Source organism: Zalophus californianus, chromosome 2 (genome assembly GCF_009762305.2).
Source record: "Zalophus californianus isolate mZalCal1 chromosome 2, mZalCal1.pri.v2, whole genome shotgun sequence".
Taxonomy (NCBI): Eukaryota; Metazoa; Chordata; class Mammalia; order Carnivora; family Otariidae; genus Zalophus; species Zalophus californianus.
The window spans coordinates 12,984,112-13,001,005 of NC_045596.1; the positions used below are offsets into that span (position 1 = coordinate 12,984,112).

The following is a 16,894-nucleotide window of genomic DNA, read 5'->3' on the forward strand; positions in this document are numbered from 1 at the left end:
AAAAAAAAATCCAAGTTATCACAAAGCGTTTCTCATGTTTTTCCACCTATCCAAAATACCTAATCTCATTTTAACTAGACTCCGTCTGAACATCAAGGATACTAAGCTACCCCATGAATAAACATGATGTTACAACGTGAAACCCTGTGACTGAAGTATATAAAAATGTAACTGAAAGGGAAGAATGAGAGCCCCCCAGCCCCTCCCACGCCCTCCCCAGGGAGCTGCAGAGTTGAGCAAGGAGGGGTGCAGGCAGCAGATTTAAATTTCAAGGTCTTCAAACACTGTTCGCGTTCGTATTAAATCCTGTAAAACCAAAAACTGTAATTCTAATAAAAACCTTGTGTGTGTGGCTTCCAATTGTAATCACAGTTTTCTCTTTTGGAGTGGGATGTGTAATGTTGATAAAAGAAAAAAAACAAAACCTCGAAACAGAAGAAATACATAATGGAACCCACACTTTCCTGGAGTTTGTGGTGTTTTATTAAAGTTAGCGTATTGCCAACAGGAAAAAATATATATATACTTAAAAACAGCTTTGTCGCAGTGGAGACATGTTGGGTCATTTGAGGAAAAAAAAGGTACAGAAAAGTTAGCTGTGAGAATGAAGATTTTTATAACTTGATAAACTTTCTTAAATTCTATAGTAATCCAACATTAGTAAAATCTTGTCACTAAAAATGAAGGTCACTATGATGTGTCCCACAATTTACCTATATTTTTCATTTCACAGACCTCAGGAAATGAAAAAAAAATACTGTTTATTGTTAACTAATCACTGAAGTTTTTACAGAACAAATTCTGGTATCTGTAGACCATGTTTTTAAAGCCTATCTGACTGCACTCTGCGTGCAATGCTAAACTAACTATATAATTCTGCAGTTGTATTCTTCCCAAATACATTTGGGACAGCAAGACCATTCAAATACAAGAATTTTGGAAGACGTAGGGTAAATCATGGTAGCACACACAACGGAAAATGTCACCCCCTTCCTCCTGCCTGGGAATTACAGTGACCAACAGTGACGCAGAGCTCAAAGAGTTTCTCTTAATTTCATTTAAAAGGGTGGGGGGAGAACACCCACACATTTCTTTATGAAATTCCACTGAGATTCTGATGTTGCAAATAAATTTCATTTCCCAGAACAGCCAAAAGCATTTAAAACATATTTTTTGTTGTTTCTGGTCGCTTTGTAATACATTCATGTTCCTTTAAAAATGTCCTATAATCTCTGAGACACTTGCTTTCCTTTGCCACAAAGATTAGGGACCTAAGTCACCTCATGGATAAAATAAAGGTGGAAAAGGTGGGGTTGAGCACTTTTAAGGGAACGTGAGGCTGATGCCCAAAGCAGCTTCAGGGCACACCAGGTCCCCAGAGGCACTAGGATTGTGTTAATTCCAGTGACATAGTTTTCGAACTCTTTCTCCTCTTCCATCTACTGATTCACTGATCGGCAAGTTAACAAATGTTCACTGAGTACCTACTTTGTCCCAGGAACTGCATGCTCCAAGCACTACTTTAAAAAAACAAGACTGTCAGGGTCTCTGCCTTCAGCTTTTTCTCCACTATGACTTCATTGTTTCAGTACTATTTGCGAGTTCAAACTGAATACCATGAGCACAGAAATAATGTCTGTGCTCCTCATGCCGGTTCACAATACTTTCTCGTACAAAAGAAAACCAAACCCAGGACTTTTGCAGCATCTGAAATTTTTAAGAATTTTAGCGGTATCGCGAGGTAATTTTCAGATGAGGAAACATGATCTACGCCAAATAGTTTTAGGAAGTGACAGAAACAAGAAAGGAACAGGATTAACTCCCAATCCAACGCTCTTTAAACTCTCACTACCTATTTTCTGAAGGACTTTGATTTAATTGGAAGAAATGCACCAATTGCAGGAGAGAATGCCCTGGGGTCAGCTGTAGAAAGAATAGGTAAGTCCCATGCTTCTTTACCACTTTCTTTCCTTTCCATAAAGAAGGAGGTTTCTAGAAAATTGCTAGGAACTTGACTACAATTTATTCATCAACACTGATCTGCTACAATTTCTTTCTAGCCAAGTCTATGTTGAAAAAGGAATGGGGACTTGAGAGTATTACCCAAATTGTGTGTGTGTGTGTGTGTGTGTGTGTGTGTGTGTGTGTGTGTGTGTGTGTGTGGTATTAGGACTCAGTGAAATAATACCATGTAATATAGTATCAGGAACCAGAAGACAGAAGAGAAAGAAGTGAGCCTCTCTTGCCAAAAATGATTGAAGGCCTTGGTTAAGTTGCAAAAGTTACTCAACGATCTATTTGATTTTGTGTGTGAATAACTGGTAACTCTTTCCTGGCTATTATTGTATTTTGTTTCAACCATCTCTAGGACTCAGAACAACTTTATGATCAATAATCATCATTGAAGGCACAATGTAACTTCCTCACGAAAAGGTTGTTTTTTTTTGTCTAAATATTTTCTTTTCCAACTACAAACTATGATTAAAATTTAATATTGAATGTTAATATTTAAATATCTTAGGAGAAATTATTTTATTCTCTCCCCTTTTCATATAAAATGAAAACAAATTTATGGCCTTTGGGTTCATGACATCATTTACTGCTTGGCAAAGAGAAAAGAAGTGTCAGGGCGATTATTTGTATAATTGTAAAAAAGATCTAATTAAGGGGGGAAATGTTCGGGGTTGGCTCTAGAACATACCAGAAAACACTTCACAGTGCTTTTCTGGTCACGGTCAGAGAGGTTTTAAAAAATCTTTAAGATTTGTCAGAGCAAGCTTTTCTCTCCAGTTTCTTGAGCTAGGAAGTGGTTTTTTTCTACTCAGAGGAAAACCTTTAAAAGTAATACCCCATAATCCAAAAGGTAGGAGTTCCTTAGTTCAGCTCTCACAAAAGATAATGTGACTTTTTTTAGGAAACATACTAGGAAAGGGGGACTTTTCAAAGGTTTTCTTTCAAATGGGAAACAAATGTGGGACCTTTCCGCAACTGCAGATTTCCGTGAGGGCCAGGACAGGGAAGTGCCCCAGATCATCTAGCTCTGAACTGCCCAAGTGATAATTTAGGAGCACAGGGGAACACAGATATGAGGGAAATCTGCCTGTTCTCCTAACCAAGGAGGATGGCAGAGAAACCTCATTCCACAACTTCTCAGAAACTTTCTAAAACGTAAGCTGGACGCAGGTTATTTTTAAATCCTATTGCTGTTCAGGAACTGAGCCCTAATGGCCCTTGTTCTCTTGTTTTCAACCAAGTATATTTTTATGACTTTTTTTAACCCCAAATTTGTATTGCAATGAATGTGTGTCTGAACTACAAGACATTTTCTATCCCCCTAATTCTGATAAGCAGGCTATGACAACCAACAGTTTCTGCAAGAATTTCAGAGTCCCACAGATAGTTCCAAAAAAACTGAACTGAAATATATAAACTGTAACACACACAACACCACACAGGAATATCATTTACTGCCAACAGGTCACCACCCTAAGCGAAACAGGGTTTACACTTCTATAAAAGCTACTGGCTTCTGGGGAGAGCAACAGTATCATCAATTATATTTAACTTCTATGATGTATTAACATATAAAGAAAACAGCAGTGCTAAAGACAACCCAGTTGTTTTTTTTTTTTTAAGAAAAAAAATCAGTCCTTGTCTAGCAGTTAGCCAATCAGAAAGCAGGTCACATCTTGTTAGCTGTATTAAATACATTAAGCGTCATGAATTCTCCATGGCTCTGTTGACAATTTAAGCAAGTGTGTTTTATTTTATCATACAACACTGAGTCCCCTTCCAGAGCTGAGAGTCAATCTTCAATTTAAAATTCCACCAAAGCTATTCCCTTAAAGCTCTTTGCCATCAACCCTCTGGGTATTTGCACTTGGGCAGAGAAGACGAGAGTCCCAGCGATTTCTACTTCTTAAAGTGACTTTGGTGCACCTATAATAAACTCCTTCTCAGAACACTTCAACACAAAGCCCCAACTCACAGGCAAGCCCCAACTCATGGGCAAATGGACAGCCCAGCAGCAGGACCTGCCAGCCTAGCTAACACAAGAGAGAAAAAGTCAGCTGGCATTAAAAATTTAAATTGCAGGAGGCAGTCTGGAGTTTTGCATTTACAAAGTTCTGAAAGTCCTCTCTGCTCCCAGAGTTGCTGGCCGGGAAGGCAGAGGCTCGCTCCCTCTCAGGCACAAGATTACAAATATGCAAAATTCGAGCTGACTTGAATGCAGAGCCAGCTCCCGATGGAAGGTAGAGCTCCTAGGGAGACACTCCCATCAGCGATAAAAGAAAGTCAAGAACCCCCTTGCCCCAAGCAACTGGTTTCTGAATTTAACATGGAAATATACAAACAATGTGTCCCTCCAGGGTTAGTTCTGAAAAGTGTAGGGGGTTACCCTTCTGCCCCCTCCACCTCGATTTTGATGACTTTGAAAAGCAAATACAGGTCAAAGCAGACTTCCTCGGGGGATTTGTTAAAATTTTATTTTGCCAGATGCAAATGATCCCCCAGATCCCTGGGAATTATATCTCACGAAACACCAACGGGACCGACTCAGAGCCTGCAAGCCCCAGAGTTCGGGAAGAACAGCATTTCTGGAGACCCGGCAGGCGAATCAAGTGCTGGGTTGTCTATTTCAAGATTCCGGCAGAAACTGTCCCCAGCTCCAAGAGTTGCTGTGCCTGGAAACCCAGCGTTCAAACTAGTGGATTCATCCTGGCGCTCATTTCCACGTACGTGGTAGTATCTAGTGGGACACTTCCCACAGAATTCAGCCAGCAACCCAGGAAAAGCCCATGCACAGTTTAAAAAAAAAAAAAAAAGACACAAACACACAACCCAAGGTTGAAGTACTTACCTCTGTGCGAGACTGCAGTCTCTTGTTCATCTCATAGATTCGGTACTCTGGCTGCACCATGTATGGTGTATGTCTCCTATAAAATGGGCCGAAAGGAGAAGAATAGAAGGGGTCATGTGGTGTGCTGGACATCTTGCCTGCTTGTCGAAAATCAAGCTAAACAGAGTATCAGTAACGTCCATGCAGAGCACATGGGCTGTGTTCCTCACAGTACAAAGTAGACGCACGCACACGCTCACACACACACACACACATACACACACACACACACACACAGAGGCAAGCAGGCAGGCAGGCTGAACACACTGGCTGGGAACTGCTGTTGGAGCCCTCTATAGCAGGAGAGGAGAGGGAGAGCGAGAGAGGAGGGAGGGAGGGAGGGAGGGAAGGAGGGAGGGAGGGAGGGAACACGGGAGAGGAGGGAGAGGGAGAGAGAGAGAGAGAGAGAGAGAGAGAAAAGCTGGATAGCTTTAGGCACCACTGCTTGTTTTTAAAGAAGCAGTTTGTGGAGAGGTCATTTCCTGTCCACACTGTAGACTAGTTCAAAAATATAATTCTCCTAACAGTCTGACAGAAGTCTAAGGTTTGGTTTTAATTTTTTTCCTCCAGCCAGGACCCTTCACAACCTGATTGCTAAGCTTGTTAGCATATAGGTGGTTTAACCGCTGCCTGAGCCACTCACCCCTGACAGCCACACTGTTGTAATGTATCAGAAATGTGATTACTACAAAATACAGAAACACCGCACCGGGGTCCCCGGTATTAGAGCTGGTGATTCACTCGCATGCCAAGATTTCCCTCTGCACTAATCTCCCTATATAGTTTTGGTTTTACTTGCTGTTGTTCCAAGGGCTTGTTACAGGTTTTACATTTCACCCCCTCCTCACCCCCGCCCCCCCCCAATCAGCCCTCTTCCCAGCCCCTCCCTCCCCTCCCGAGTCTTCACTCAAGCAGGTTTAAGGGGGCCTGGGTTCAGGTTACCGAAGCATTTTCAGGTAAAAACAATCATTCAGAATGTGGAATGCCTAAGATACATTCGTGGAGCAATGGGTTGGGTTTTTTTTTTTTTTTTTTCTTTCTTGAAAAGAAAAAAAAAAAAAAAACTACTTCCAAAGCCAACCTCCAAATAAGATAGGAAAAGCAAGAAGGAGAAAACTCCCACAAAAATGACCATGGAAAATTCAGTTGAGTAGGAAATTGCAGATAATTGAATGGCTCATCCCCAAATAACATGTCCAACTCTGATGGAGGCAAGGTCTCTATTTTCCAAGATTGGTCAAGAACATAAATCTTTTCGCAACTGAGGTATATGATAACTGGAAGAAAATCTGCACAGCTCAGGGAGGCGTAAGGATCTCTACCGAGAATTAAATGATCTATATGACAATCAAATTCCACTGGAACCAATGATAACCAGACATATACCCTTAAACAAAGCCCAGACACAGAAAATGTAAATGTATTGAGCTAATACCTAGCTAGGTCTGTGGTATTAAGAAAAGAAAGCAGAAACCACCAAAAAGGGTGATGCATGCAAGACCTGAATGTAAATGCATGCAAATGAGACATTTCTTCTTTTTAATAAGCAGATTAATTAACTTTCTGCCCCAATCATGGCTTGGGGTATCTCCAAGTCACTAGCCAACAGGGGATAAGGTATTGCTAATTCTGTAAATTACACTCTTAAGAATACTCAGGAGTAGAAATACCCCCAAATTGCTGTCTTGATCAGTCCCTTTCCGTTATTGTATGAAATGTTTGCAGAGTCCACCCCAAACTTCCAGTGCAACCCAACACAGTAATGTCCCTTGCCAGGATGAGATTAGGGGAGACATTACACTAAGGCTACTTGGAACTTGTCTGAGAAGACCCCAGGGCAGGCCAGCATGCTTGGTTTCAGGTTTCATTACAAATCCAAAAGCTGGACTAAATTTGCTGCAAGGTTTGTCAAAACACACAACCTTCTAAAGACAGGATTTCAAACAAATTTGACTTGATTTATGTTTTGGAATGATGGCCACTGCAAAATCTAACGGCTCGTTGTGTTTAGATTCCCAAACTAAAGACGTTCTAAGAGTTTAGTGCCTGCCTGAGTTTATGTTTACGTGGCTGGTTTTCGGAAGAAGCAGCAAAGTCACACCTAGCAGGCATGTACAGCCCCATAGTGATCAAAAAAAGGAAAAGCTAAAAAAAAAAAAAAAAAAAAGGAAAAGCTAAAAAACCCATTTAGGGATTAGAAAATCCTTTCTAATAAGGTAAAATTTTACTCTCATTAATTCTTGCAGACCATTCCAAGTTATAATTGGAAATACCACTTCCTGTTAATACCTAAAGTCTCCAAATTCAGAAATATCGAAAAGTTTATCATGCTTGGGCCACATAGTTTTTCATCTCTATTACTTCAAGAGTCTCCAAACTGGTCTCCCTTCTCAGAACCACAATTCTTGTGCTTTGTCCTTATTATAATCAGAATGTTGACTGCAGAAAAGAAAAGCTGATTTTGCCCCACATCTTTCCTTCAATGTTTCCCTGTCCCCAGTAAGAAAACATCCATGCTCCCTCCCTAGCACACAGAGCTCCTTAACACCTGTGTGCATGCATGCTCTCTCTCTGTCTTTCTGTCTCTATCTCACACACACACGCCGTTTATTTGTTTGTTTGTTATACTTGGTCTTCCTAAAGTTGCAATCTCGTTTCATGCATGCACACAGTTGTACGTTTATCCCTTGTTTCCCTGCAAACTCCTACTCATCTTCCTGTCTAATTAGATTGTCTCCTCTCCTCTGGATCTTTTCATTATTCCTTCATTAATTCATTTATTCCATAGATATTCCATTCCCAGCAGAAGGGAGCACGGACCACAGCCCTGGCCAGATCACTTTGCAACCCTGGTTGCACCCCTTCTCTGTGCTGTGGGAACTTGAGCAAGTGACTCCATCCCTCTGTGAGCCTGTCACCCCATTTTTAAACTGGAGACAGAGAGAGTGACGATCCATAAGATCGTTGCAAAGGATTAGACAAGATAATGCACTACAATGTATTCGATAATGCAACACATGTATAATTCTCAAAAAAATATTATTCTTACTAGGTGCCTAATATATGCTTGGATGCTGGGAAACATTGGGAGGTCAAGGTGGATAGCAGACATGCTCCCCACCTTCCTGCCCCTTGCAGTCCCCTGAAGGTAAGAGGGGAGACAGCATAGGAGAACTAAAAAGACTTTGGGAACATAATTTCAAACTGTAGTGTGTGCTGTGAAGGAAATACAGCAGTTCCACTTTATCTGAGGGGGTATGTTCCAAGACCCCCAGGAGATGCCTGAAACCACCATTAGCACGCAACGCTACATATACTATGTTTTTTCCTACACATGCATATCTCTAATAAAGTTTAATTCATCAACTAGGCACAGTAAGAGATGAACAACAATAACTAATAAGGAAATAGAACAATTATAACAACATGCTGTAATAAAAGTCATGTGACTTTGGTCTCCCTCTCTCAGAATAAAAAGCATGTGACTATGGTCTCCCTTTCTCAGAATAAAAGTCATGTGACTATGGTCTCCCTCTCTCAGAATATCTAACTGTACTGTACTCACCCTTCTTGTGATGATGTGAGTTGATAAAGTGCCCATGTGCTGAGAGGAAAGGGGGTGAGTGACGTAGGCATGTGATGTAGTGCTGGCCTGCCTTTGATGTTCTGACCATTTCGTCAGAAGGAGGAGCATCCGCTTCCAGGTCAAAGCTGACCGCTGGGAACTGAAGCTGCAGGAAGCAAAACCATGGAGAAGGGGGTGGGGGACTGCTGTAAATAAAAGCAAGCGTTAGAAAATAACGTCCCCGTTTGGGTCAACACTGTGTGTCTTCTGTGTTCTTCCACTGGAGAATTTACATGTAAATGTGCTAATTGCTATCATTTATTAGGTCTTTACTGTGTGGGAGGCACCATGCTGAGTGGTTTGCACAAATATTCTTTATTGATCTCACAATAAACCTATGGAATTGATTCAACCACTCTCTCCATTTTACAGATACGGAGACTGGGGCTTCAAGATGCTATGAAACTTCTTCAAGGTCATCCAACTAGTAAGTGATAGGGACAAGATTCTTATGCATTTCGCTGCTGGAAGCCCAGGTCCATCTTCATCATGAGGGCATGTCTGTTCTTTGACCCCAGGGGCCAGCGTGGTACTGAGCCCACAGTAGGTGCTCAAACCATACACACCTAATCAAATGGAAGAAAAGACAAAAGGATGAAATGTCTCCCATTACCTGGATTTTATTCTTTGTCCTGCTTAATTTCAGGCATCCACCCCTACTTCTATCCATTCTCCCTACAGCCTTGCCAAGTTATTCCCACTTTTCTTACTGTCCCACATCTTCCAGAACATACTCCCAAAATTGCACAGTTAGGTCTTTAATGCTTTGCGCAATTAGGTCACCTGGTTGGTTTTGCCACTTCCCTGTTTCTGAAGGGACCAGCTATGATTCATTCGATTCTGGCCCAGGGCTGAGCATGATAAGTGAAAGGAATGACGTGCTCATTTTAAGGCTGCAAATCAACTCCTTCGGGAAACCATAGGGAAATTCAATAAGCAATGTTTGTATACCAAAGAAGAATGAACAAGCCTAGCCCCTGACAGTTCTATTACCCCCAAAGACTGAGCCATGAGTTTACATATAATTTTGCATGGTGAGTATTGAATAAGCTCCAAAAGTCCTCACATAGACATTCAAGGTGACTGAAAAGCTGGCCTGACCTTTAAGCTTGGGACCTCATCTTGCCACATTCACACTAGGTCTAACCCACAGAGTGTTTATTTTTCCTTTAATTTGAAATACTTGCCAACAGTTTACAAAAATAAAGAAGTTCATATAAAATCCAGATTTTCATCTTGTCTTGAAAAATCATAAGCTCTGGCAACCCTCAACCCTCAGCCCCCCTCCCTGCCTATACGGCAGTAGCACACGGGGGGACCTGACTCCAAGTACTTGTGTCTCCACCACGAGATGGCCTTCTCCAGCCAGTGTCCCTAATTTCCATTTACCTGCCTGATCCCTCTTGGGATCTATGCAATTGCACCATCTCCAATTCGTCTACAAGCTCTGTTTGCTTCAGAAAACTAGTTTTCTTACCACTCATTCCCCCTCCTGGCCTTCCTTCCTTACCCATTTCTGTGACCCCTGTCTTTTTCTTTCTGCCTCTTCATTCCATAAGCATTCAGCAAACATACACGTGCAAAATACAACTGAAATGTGGTCGGGGGGATAAAGACAAACAAAGATATAGAAGGTGTGGTCTATTTTCAGGTGACTTCGAGATAGGCGAACATGTGCTTCCTTCATTCATGACAAGTATGTATTCAGGTGTATATATGTATTCACTGTACTAAGCACTGTGCCAGGTGCTGAGCATACAGCTCCAGGAACAAAACAAAAGTAAACACAGGACCAATCCCCAACTCAAGAGTCTTTATAGCAGTCTTGAACTTTTAGGGGATGAACTTTGGAGCCTCATGGACTTGGCTTGAATCTTGAATCCTGCATATAGCTGTGTGACCTTGGGCCTTTAACCTCTCTGTGCCTCAGTTTTCTATTCTGTAAAATGAGGCTAATAACAATCCTCTGGTTCTTCTGAGAATTAAGTAAGTTAATACATGTCAATTGACTAGAAGAGTGTTTGGCATCTAGTAAGCGTTCATAATACTGTTATTATAAGAAGAGGTGACAGGGATTCCCCAATCTCAGAACTAAGTGTAAAGCGACACTGTGAAGTCTAATAGACAGGCTGGGATAGGGACTAGGGAATTAACAGTAGAGAAATGGGAAAAGAAAAAAACCTAAAGCATATTATGGTAGGCATGTTCAAACTTATAAGTGAAATGCTAATCTACAAAGAGCCTCCAAGGAAGGAGGGATTCATTCAAACTAGGTAAATCAAGGAAGGCTTCACAGAGAAGTTGGCACTTGTATTTAACCTCAACAGATTTGTCAGAGAGACGGACATGAAAGTCTGAGAAAGGTCATGCCAAGCCAAGAGGACACCATGTAAATGAACATGTTTGATGTCAAGCAAAGTCAAGAAACTTGGCGAAAGTAAGACAGTAAGAAGCTGTTGGAGTCCAATTCTGGAAGACTTAAATATCATTTTAAAGAAAGTGCAATTTATTGCATGGGCACCAGGGGGTCAGAAAATGACAAGATAAATGCTTTGTTTGAGCAAGATGACTTGCATACACAAGGAGGCTAGTTTGGACTCAGACAGACCCAAGACTGAACTCTGGATTGGGAAGTTGATTTCACTCAAGGGCATCCCTAGCCTACATGTGCTCAGAAACTTCTCTCTGGAACATCTGAAACAAAAGACCCAGAACAGAGGCTGAAAAACTTCTCTTGTTACTCTTGGCTCTCACCTAGAATTAAAATGACTAATGACTTTGTGGGATTCCTAAAGGAAATCTTGTCAGTACCAGTGGCCATTGCTCAGGCATTTCAAACTTACAAATGGAGTCAGTCTGTGGTTGAGGAGGGCATTGCTGACAGTGCCAAAGAGCTCGAAAATCTGTCTCCACCCTGCAGTTTTGAAGACGTATTGGGTTTCCTTTCTTGTGGTGTTCACTGTCATTCTCTAATGTCCTCTTGACGAAACCAAATCTAATAAGTAATTGTAATGACTAGGGAAGGCCGTAGCCACTGAAAACAACTCACTTCTCCAGTATCAAAAGTAAAATCCAACCCACAGCATGGACCATCCAACACTTATTTCATCACTCCAGAAGTATTCGCTGAGGGCCCACTGTGTGCTGGACCCTCCTTCCTCAGACTCTGTACGATCTGGCCCTCTCCTCCCCTGCCAGCCACATCCACACCTCCGTTTCTTCCCATGACTCTCCTTCTGTTTCGTTTCCAGCACACACCCAGCTCATTCCTCTAGATTCTAGAAACCCTCCTCTCTTTGTCCCTGGCATGACTATCTCCTCCTTAGCTTTCAGTCTCAGCTCAAGATATTACCTCTTTGGAGCATCATCCATAATCAAATGATCTAAAAACCCATCTCTGACCCCTCAGTTTCTATCACTGAATTCTGCTGGTTCAGTCTCTACCCCTGATTACTATTTGTAATCAGGTCTGCATTTGCTATTTGCTTGTATGTTGCCTGTGTTCACTATGAGCTTGTAAATTCTGAGTGTGGATGATGTGTTGGTTTTATCCACCATTAACACTCAGAATTTAACATGCTGCCTGGCAAATGTGGGTGCTCAGTATATTTTTGTAAAATAAATGGATGAAAACTTATCAGAATGAATCCCGGGAGAGCTGTCCTAGCCATTTGCACCCCCTAATTCCAGGCCATGCTCTCTATTTAATAAGGATGTTTAAATCTCTTATTCATTCATTCATTCATTCATTCATTCATTTTTTTTCATTCAGAAAGCATGTATCGGTACTTACTACAAGTCAGTACCTTGTAGTAAGGTATGCTAAGTACTGGGCAAAAATATTATAGCTTCAGAGACCCCTTTCCCAGGATCCAGTTACCTATCAGGCCCTTTGTTGTCATGAATTGCTCAGTATCCAAAAGATCTCAGAGTTGCTATTGAGATGTCTGTAATCTATTTTCAACCCACAGGAGACCATGTAACCAAGTGTCAAAGCACTGCACTTTGGACCCAGTTTTTCCCTTCCCCATTGGGTGAACTGGATTCCACACAATTACCGTATGGCTGAAGTTAAGAGTCTTAAGCTTTTGTCTTAAAATGGAGGTAATAGTACTAATTTCATATGGCCATTATGGGAATCAAGGAAGAACACTTAGTGACAATAACTAATCCCTTATAAAGCTGTTATGAAATGTCAGGCATTGTTCTAAGCACTTTATAAATATTAACTCATTTAATCCTTACAGCAATCCCATAAGATAAAGACGATTCTTGTTCCTATTTTATAGATGAGGAAGCACAGAGAGGCTGAGTAATTTGCCCATGGTTACCCAACTGGTAATTGGTGGGATGGGCGCTGGACCCAGGCAGTCTGACTTCTCTCTGTTGATGCTGTCAACCAATATGGTCCACAGCCTTCGTCCATCTCCACACTACATTGTGAGCTTCTTGAGAACAGAGAACAGACCTTTTCTAGTATATGGCCACACAGACATGCAACACACATTGTCGTGAAGAAACAAAAATATAAATGAGAGCATACAGTGTATCATTTGGGACTCTTTTTGTTTACAAGTATAAGAAAACTTATTCAAAAAGCCATAAGCAAAAAAGAAAAAAAAAGTGAATTTATTGGCTTATGTCATTGAAAAAGCTAGAAGGATCTGAGTTCAGTTACAATAGGATCCAGGGGCCCAAATTAAGCCCTACAAGCGTTCCTCACTCACAGATAGGCTTTGTCCTTACGTGACCGCAGGTAGAGCTGAGTTTTGGTCTGTCCAAACGAGCCCAGCCAAAAGAGAAGTTTCCTCCATAAGAGTTTCAATAAAAATGCCAGTGTTGGGCGCCTGGGTGGCTCAGTCGGTTAACAGTCTGCCTTCAGCTCAGGTCATGATCCCAGGGTTCTGGGATCGAGTGCCACATCGGGCTCCCTGCTCAGCTGGGAGCTTGCTTCTCCCTCTGTACTCTCCCTCTCTCTCAAATAAATAAATAAAATCTAAAAAAAATGTCAGTGTTGACTCTCATTGCCTGGTTTGGGCATAAATACCCACATCTAAACCAATCATTGTGGCCAAGAGAGTGGCCAGTCCTAGGTCACATGTTCACCTTTCCAGCCTGAGCCAGAGGTTCATCCTTCTAAATCTGGGGACCTGACCAAATGGCAGGGTCCTTGGCAGAAGGTAGGTGTAGTGGGTTGAACTGTGTCCACCCAAAATATATGTTCAAGTCCTAACCCTCATTACCTGTGAATGTGACCTTATTTGTAAATGAGGTCTTCTTGGATGTAGCCAAGTTAAAATGAGATCTTATTGGATTAGACTGGGCCTAAATCCAATGGCTGGAGACACAGAGACACAAAGAGGGAGGACAGCCATGTGAACAGGGAAGCAAAAACTGGAGTGATGCCCTTATAAGCCAAGGAGCACCTAGGACTGCCAGAAACCACCAGAAGCTACGAGGCAAAGAAGGATTCTCTCCTAGAGCCTTCAGAGGGAGCATGGCCCTGCCCTCTAGAACTCTGAAAGGATGCATTGCTGATGATTTAAGTCACCCAGTGTGTGGTACAGGGACCCTGGAAGTTTAATAGACAGGAAGTGGATCTGGTATGCAAAGCTTCTGATATCCAAGCACAAAGACACCTGCTTAGCTCAAAACAATGTGATTTGGAAGGGACTGCAAAGAGAGACCCCGTATGTTGTCTCTTCCAGCACTAGTAAGAGTAATAACAATAATAATAATAATAGCATCATTTACTGATTGCCTACTAATTGCCATGCAAATGTAGACTTTGGTGCTTTACATAAAATTATATCTTTCACAGTGCCCCTGCTGAGTTAGATATCTTTCCCTCTCTGCATGAAGGAGCTACCATACACAGAATATGGTCCTCCTTCTGAAATTCTGGGTAAGATCGCTGAAGGCCGGTTCTATATCTTACTAATCTTTATATGGCACCCTCTCCCCAAATTACACACACAAGCGCACCTGTATTACACCACCAAGCTGTGTTTGCACGAAATGAAATGGGTGGCAAATATTTCACAAAGAAATTAATGGCAGCCTATGCTAGCTAAATCTCTAACTGTTGCACTAAAAACTATGATGTGTGATATCATCTTTTTCTCTTGCTCTGTTTTACCCCACCTTAATTTTCATGCTGCCCACCCCCTACCCAAACCTGCCAGAACTAGCCTTTCAGCCGGATTTCAGTCCCCATACCTCCTGCCTCTCCTTTCCTTGGAGCTTCCCTGGGCAGATTGGCTGCAGACCCCAGGACACCAGCAGACACGCTGAAACCTAGAGGAAAGACAGCGTGGCTGCCCAAAGTCTCCCAAGCCTGCCAAGGATGAACTTCCATGGTACAACTTGGACCTGGACAATCATTCATGAACAAAGGAGCCCAGACGCCTGTGCCTGCTCGGAATTGACTTCTGAGTCCCTCTATTATTGAAACCGACATCGGATGCGTGTGTGTGTGTGTGTGTGTTTCTTTCATAAAAGCCCTATCCTAATCCAAGATCAAACGATTTATTTTGGAAAATAACTGCACATAATGGTACATTTTCTAGAACTGGCCAGGTTCCCCCTGTCATTTGCCATTGGCTTTGAAGTATTTAATAGCTAAGGTAACCTGAAGAAACTCCCATGTTCCTGAAAACTGCACTTAGTGTCCCTGCTATTTGCTGGGGACTTATCATTTACCCACTGCTTTATCAGTCCACTTTTTGCTTTTATCTGCTTATTTCCCAAGTGGATTGTCATTACCTGGTTCTCTGCGCATCGTTTTTAAGACCTGTGGAGGATTTCCTTACATGAATCGAACTTAACTGATCTAACTGTCCCCTAGAGTTGATATTTGCATGATTTCCAATTCTTCTCTAATACAACAATTCTTGAATAAATATTATCATATCTTTTCCCCCAGCTTTATTGAGGTATAATTGACCAGTAAAAATTGTATCTATTAAGGTGTACAGTGTGATGATTTGATATAGATACACACCGTGAAATGTTTCCCACAATCAAGCTAATTAACATATCCATCGCCTCTACCCTTTTTTTGTGGCGATCCATATCTTCTTGTACATCCACATTTATCACAACAAAATTCTAAAAGTAAAGGCATCTTAAGGCAAAGGGTATGTGCTTAATGAACCTTTAGTTGTGCATGTTACCAAACTGCCCTATAAATGAGTTAGATGGATCTAGTCCACCTGCAATTTTGACTTAGGTTTTTTATGTTGGGAAGCATGATTCATCCTCGTGAAAGAAGTTTTACACAATACTTCACAGCATGAAGGAAACCGTGAAACGCACCTGGTTTTCTCCATGCATACGCTAGGAGAGGACCAGGCAGCTTACCTCTATGAAGGTATGTGCAGGCCCCCCACCTGCGGTGCCTCCATTGGAAGCTGGTTGAAGGGCATCCATTGTGTGATGTGCAGTTTGGCAGTTGACAGATCCCTGGCTCTTTTCTGATCTTTCATGATTATAGAAAAACAATGACCCGATAGTCATCCTTCAGGTCTGGATGGAAATGTCACTTTCTTAAGGGGCCTTCCCCAACTCCCCAGTCTCCATTTCAACTTTTTCTTTGACTCATTAACTGGATCAAGAGGCCCTGAGCCTTCTGAAGAGAAACTAGCACCCACGTGGTCTCTTGTACTTAGCACATCATGACAAGCTAAGTCTGGGTGCATCTATTGATATGTACCAATCATTTCAAAACATATATGTTATGAGATGTCTTATCAGCTACAACTTAATTTCAAAATGGATCAATATTTTATATACACAATGTCCTGTATGCTTGGTTCAATTGAATAAACACTTGTTGGCATCATGATGTAACAGGTACTAGGCAAGAGTAGGGGACTATGATGGTTAACTTCACGTATCAACTTGATCAGGCAACAGGATGCTCAGATATTTGGTCAGACATGATTCTGGTTATGTCTGTGAAGGCGTTTCTGGATGACATTAACACTTGAATTGGTAGATTGAGTAGAACAGATCGCCCTCCCCCAGTGGGCCATCCCAGTGTGGATGGGCCTCATCCAATCAGGCAAAGCTCTAAAAAGAAAAAAAACTTGACCCTTCCACAAGTAAGGAAGAATTTTTCCTGCCTTTGAATTAAAACTGAATTGACTCTTCCTAGGTCTCAAGCCAGGCGTCAGACTGGAACTGAAACAATGGCTTTCTGGGTCTCCAGTTTGCTGACTGACCAGTAGATCTTGGGATTTGTCAGCCCTATAATCACGTGAAGCCAATTCCTTATAATAAGTCCCTTACAGAGTTAGAGCCAGAGACAGAGATGGAAATAAACATTCTCTTGGTTCTGTTTCTCTGGAGAATGGGACTAAGACAGA

General features: G+C 41.8%; 1 protein-coding gene across 14 annotated transcripts in view; it reads right to left on the reverse strand.

Annotated features, from left to right (window-relative positions):
- Positions 1-8,691, reverse strand: part of LDB2 (LIM domain binding 2) — a 372,408-nt gene extending 363,717 nt beyond the window's left edge. For 4 of the 14 annotated variants that reach the window (XM_027597766.1, XM_027597775.1, XM_027597773.1 and 1 more), the window contains exon 1: positions 4,862-4,993. In XM_027597766.1, the coding sequence (XP_027453567.1) occupies positions 4,862-4,993 (132 nt within the window). Of the gene's footprint in view, positions 1-4,861; positions 5,450-5,543; positions 5,676-8,465 lie in introns of those variants that run through there. The other 10 variants (XM_027597770.2, XM_027597769.2, XM_027597761.2 and 7 more) reach the window with 10 other exon arrangements.
- Between the last annotated feature and the right edge of the window lie 8,203 nt (positions 8,692-16,894).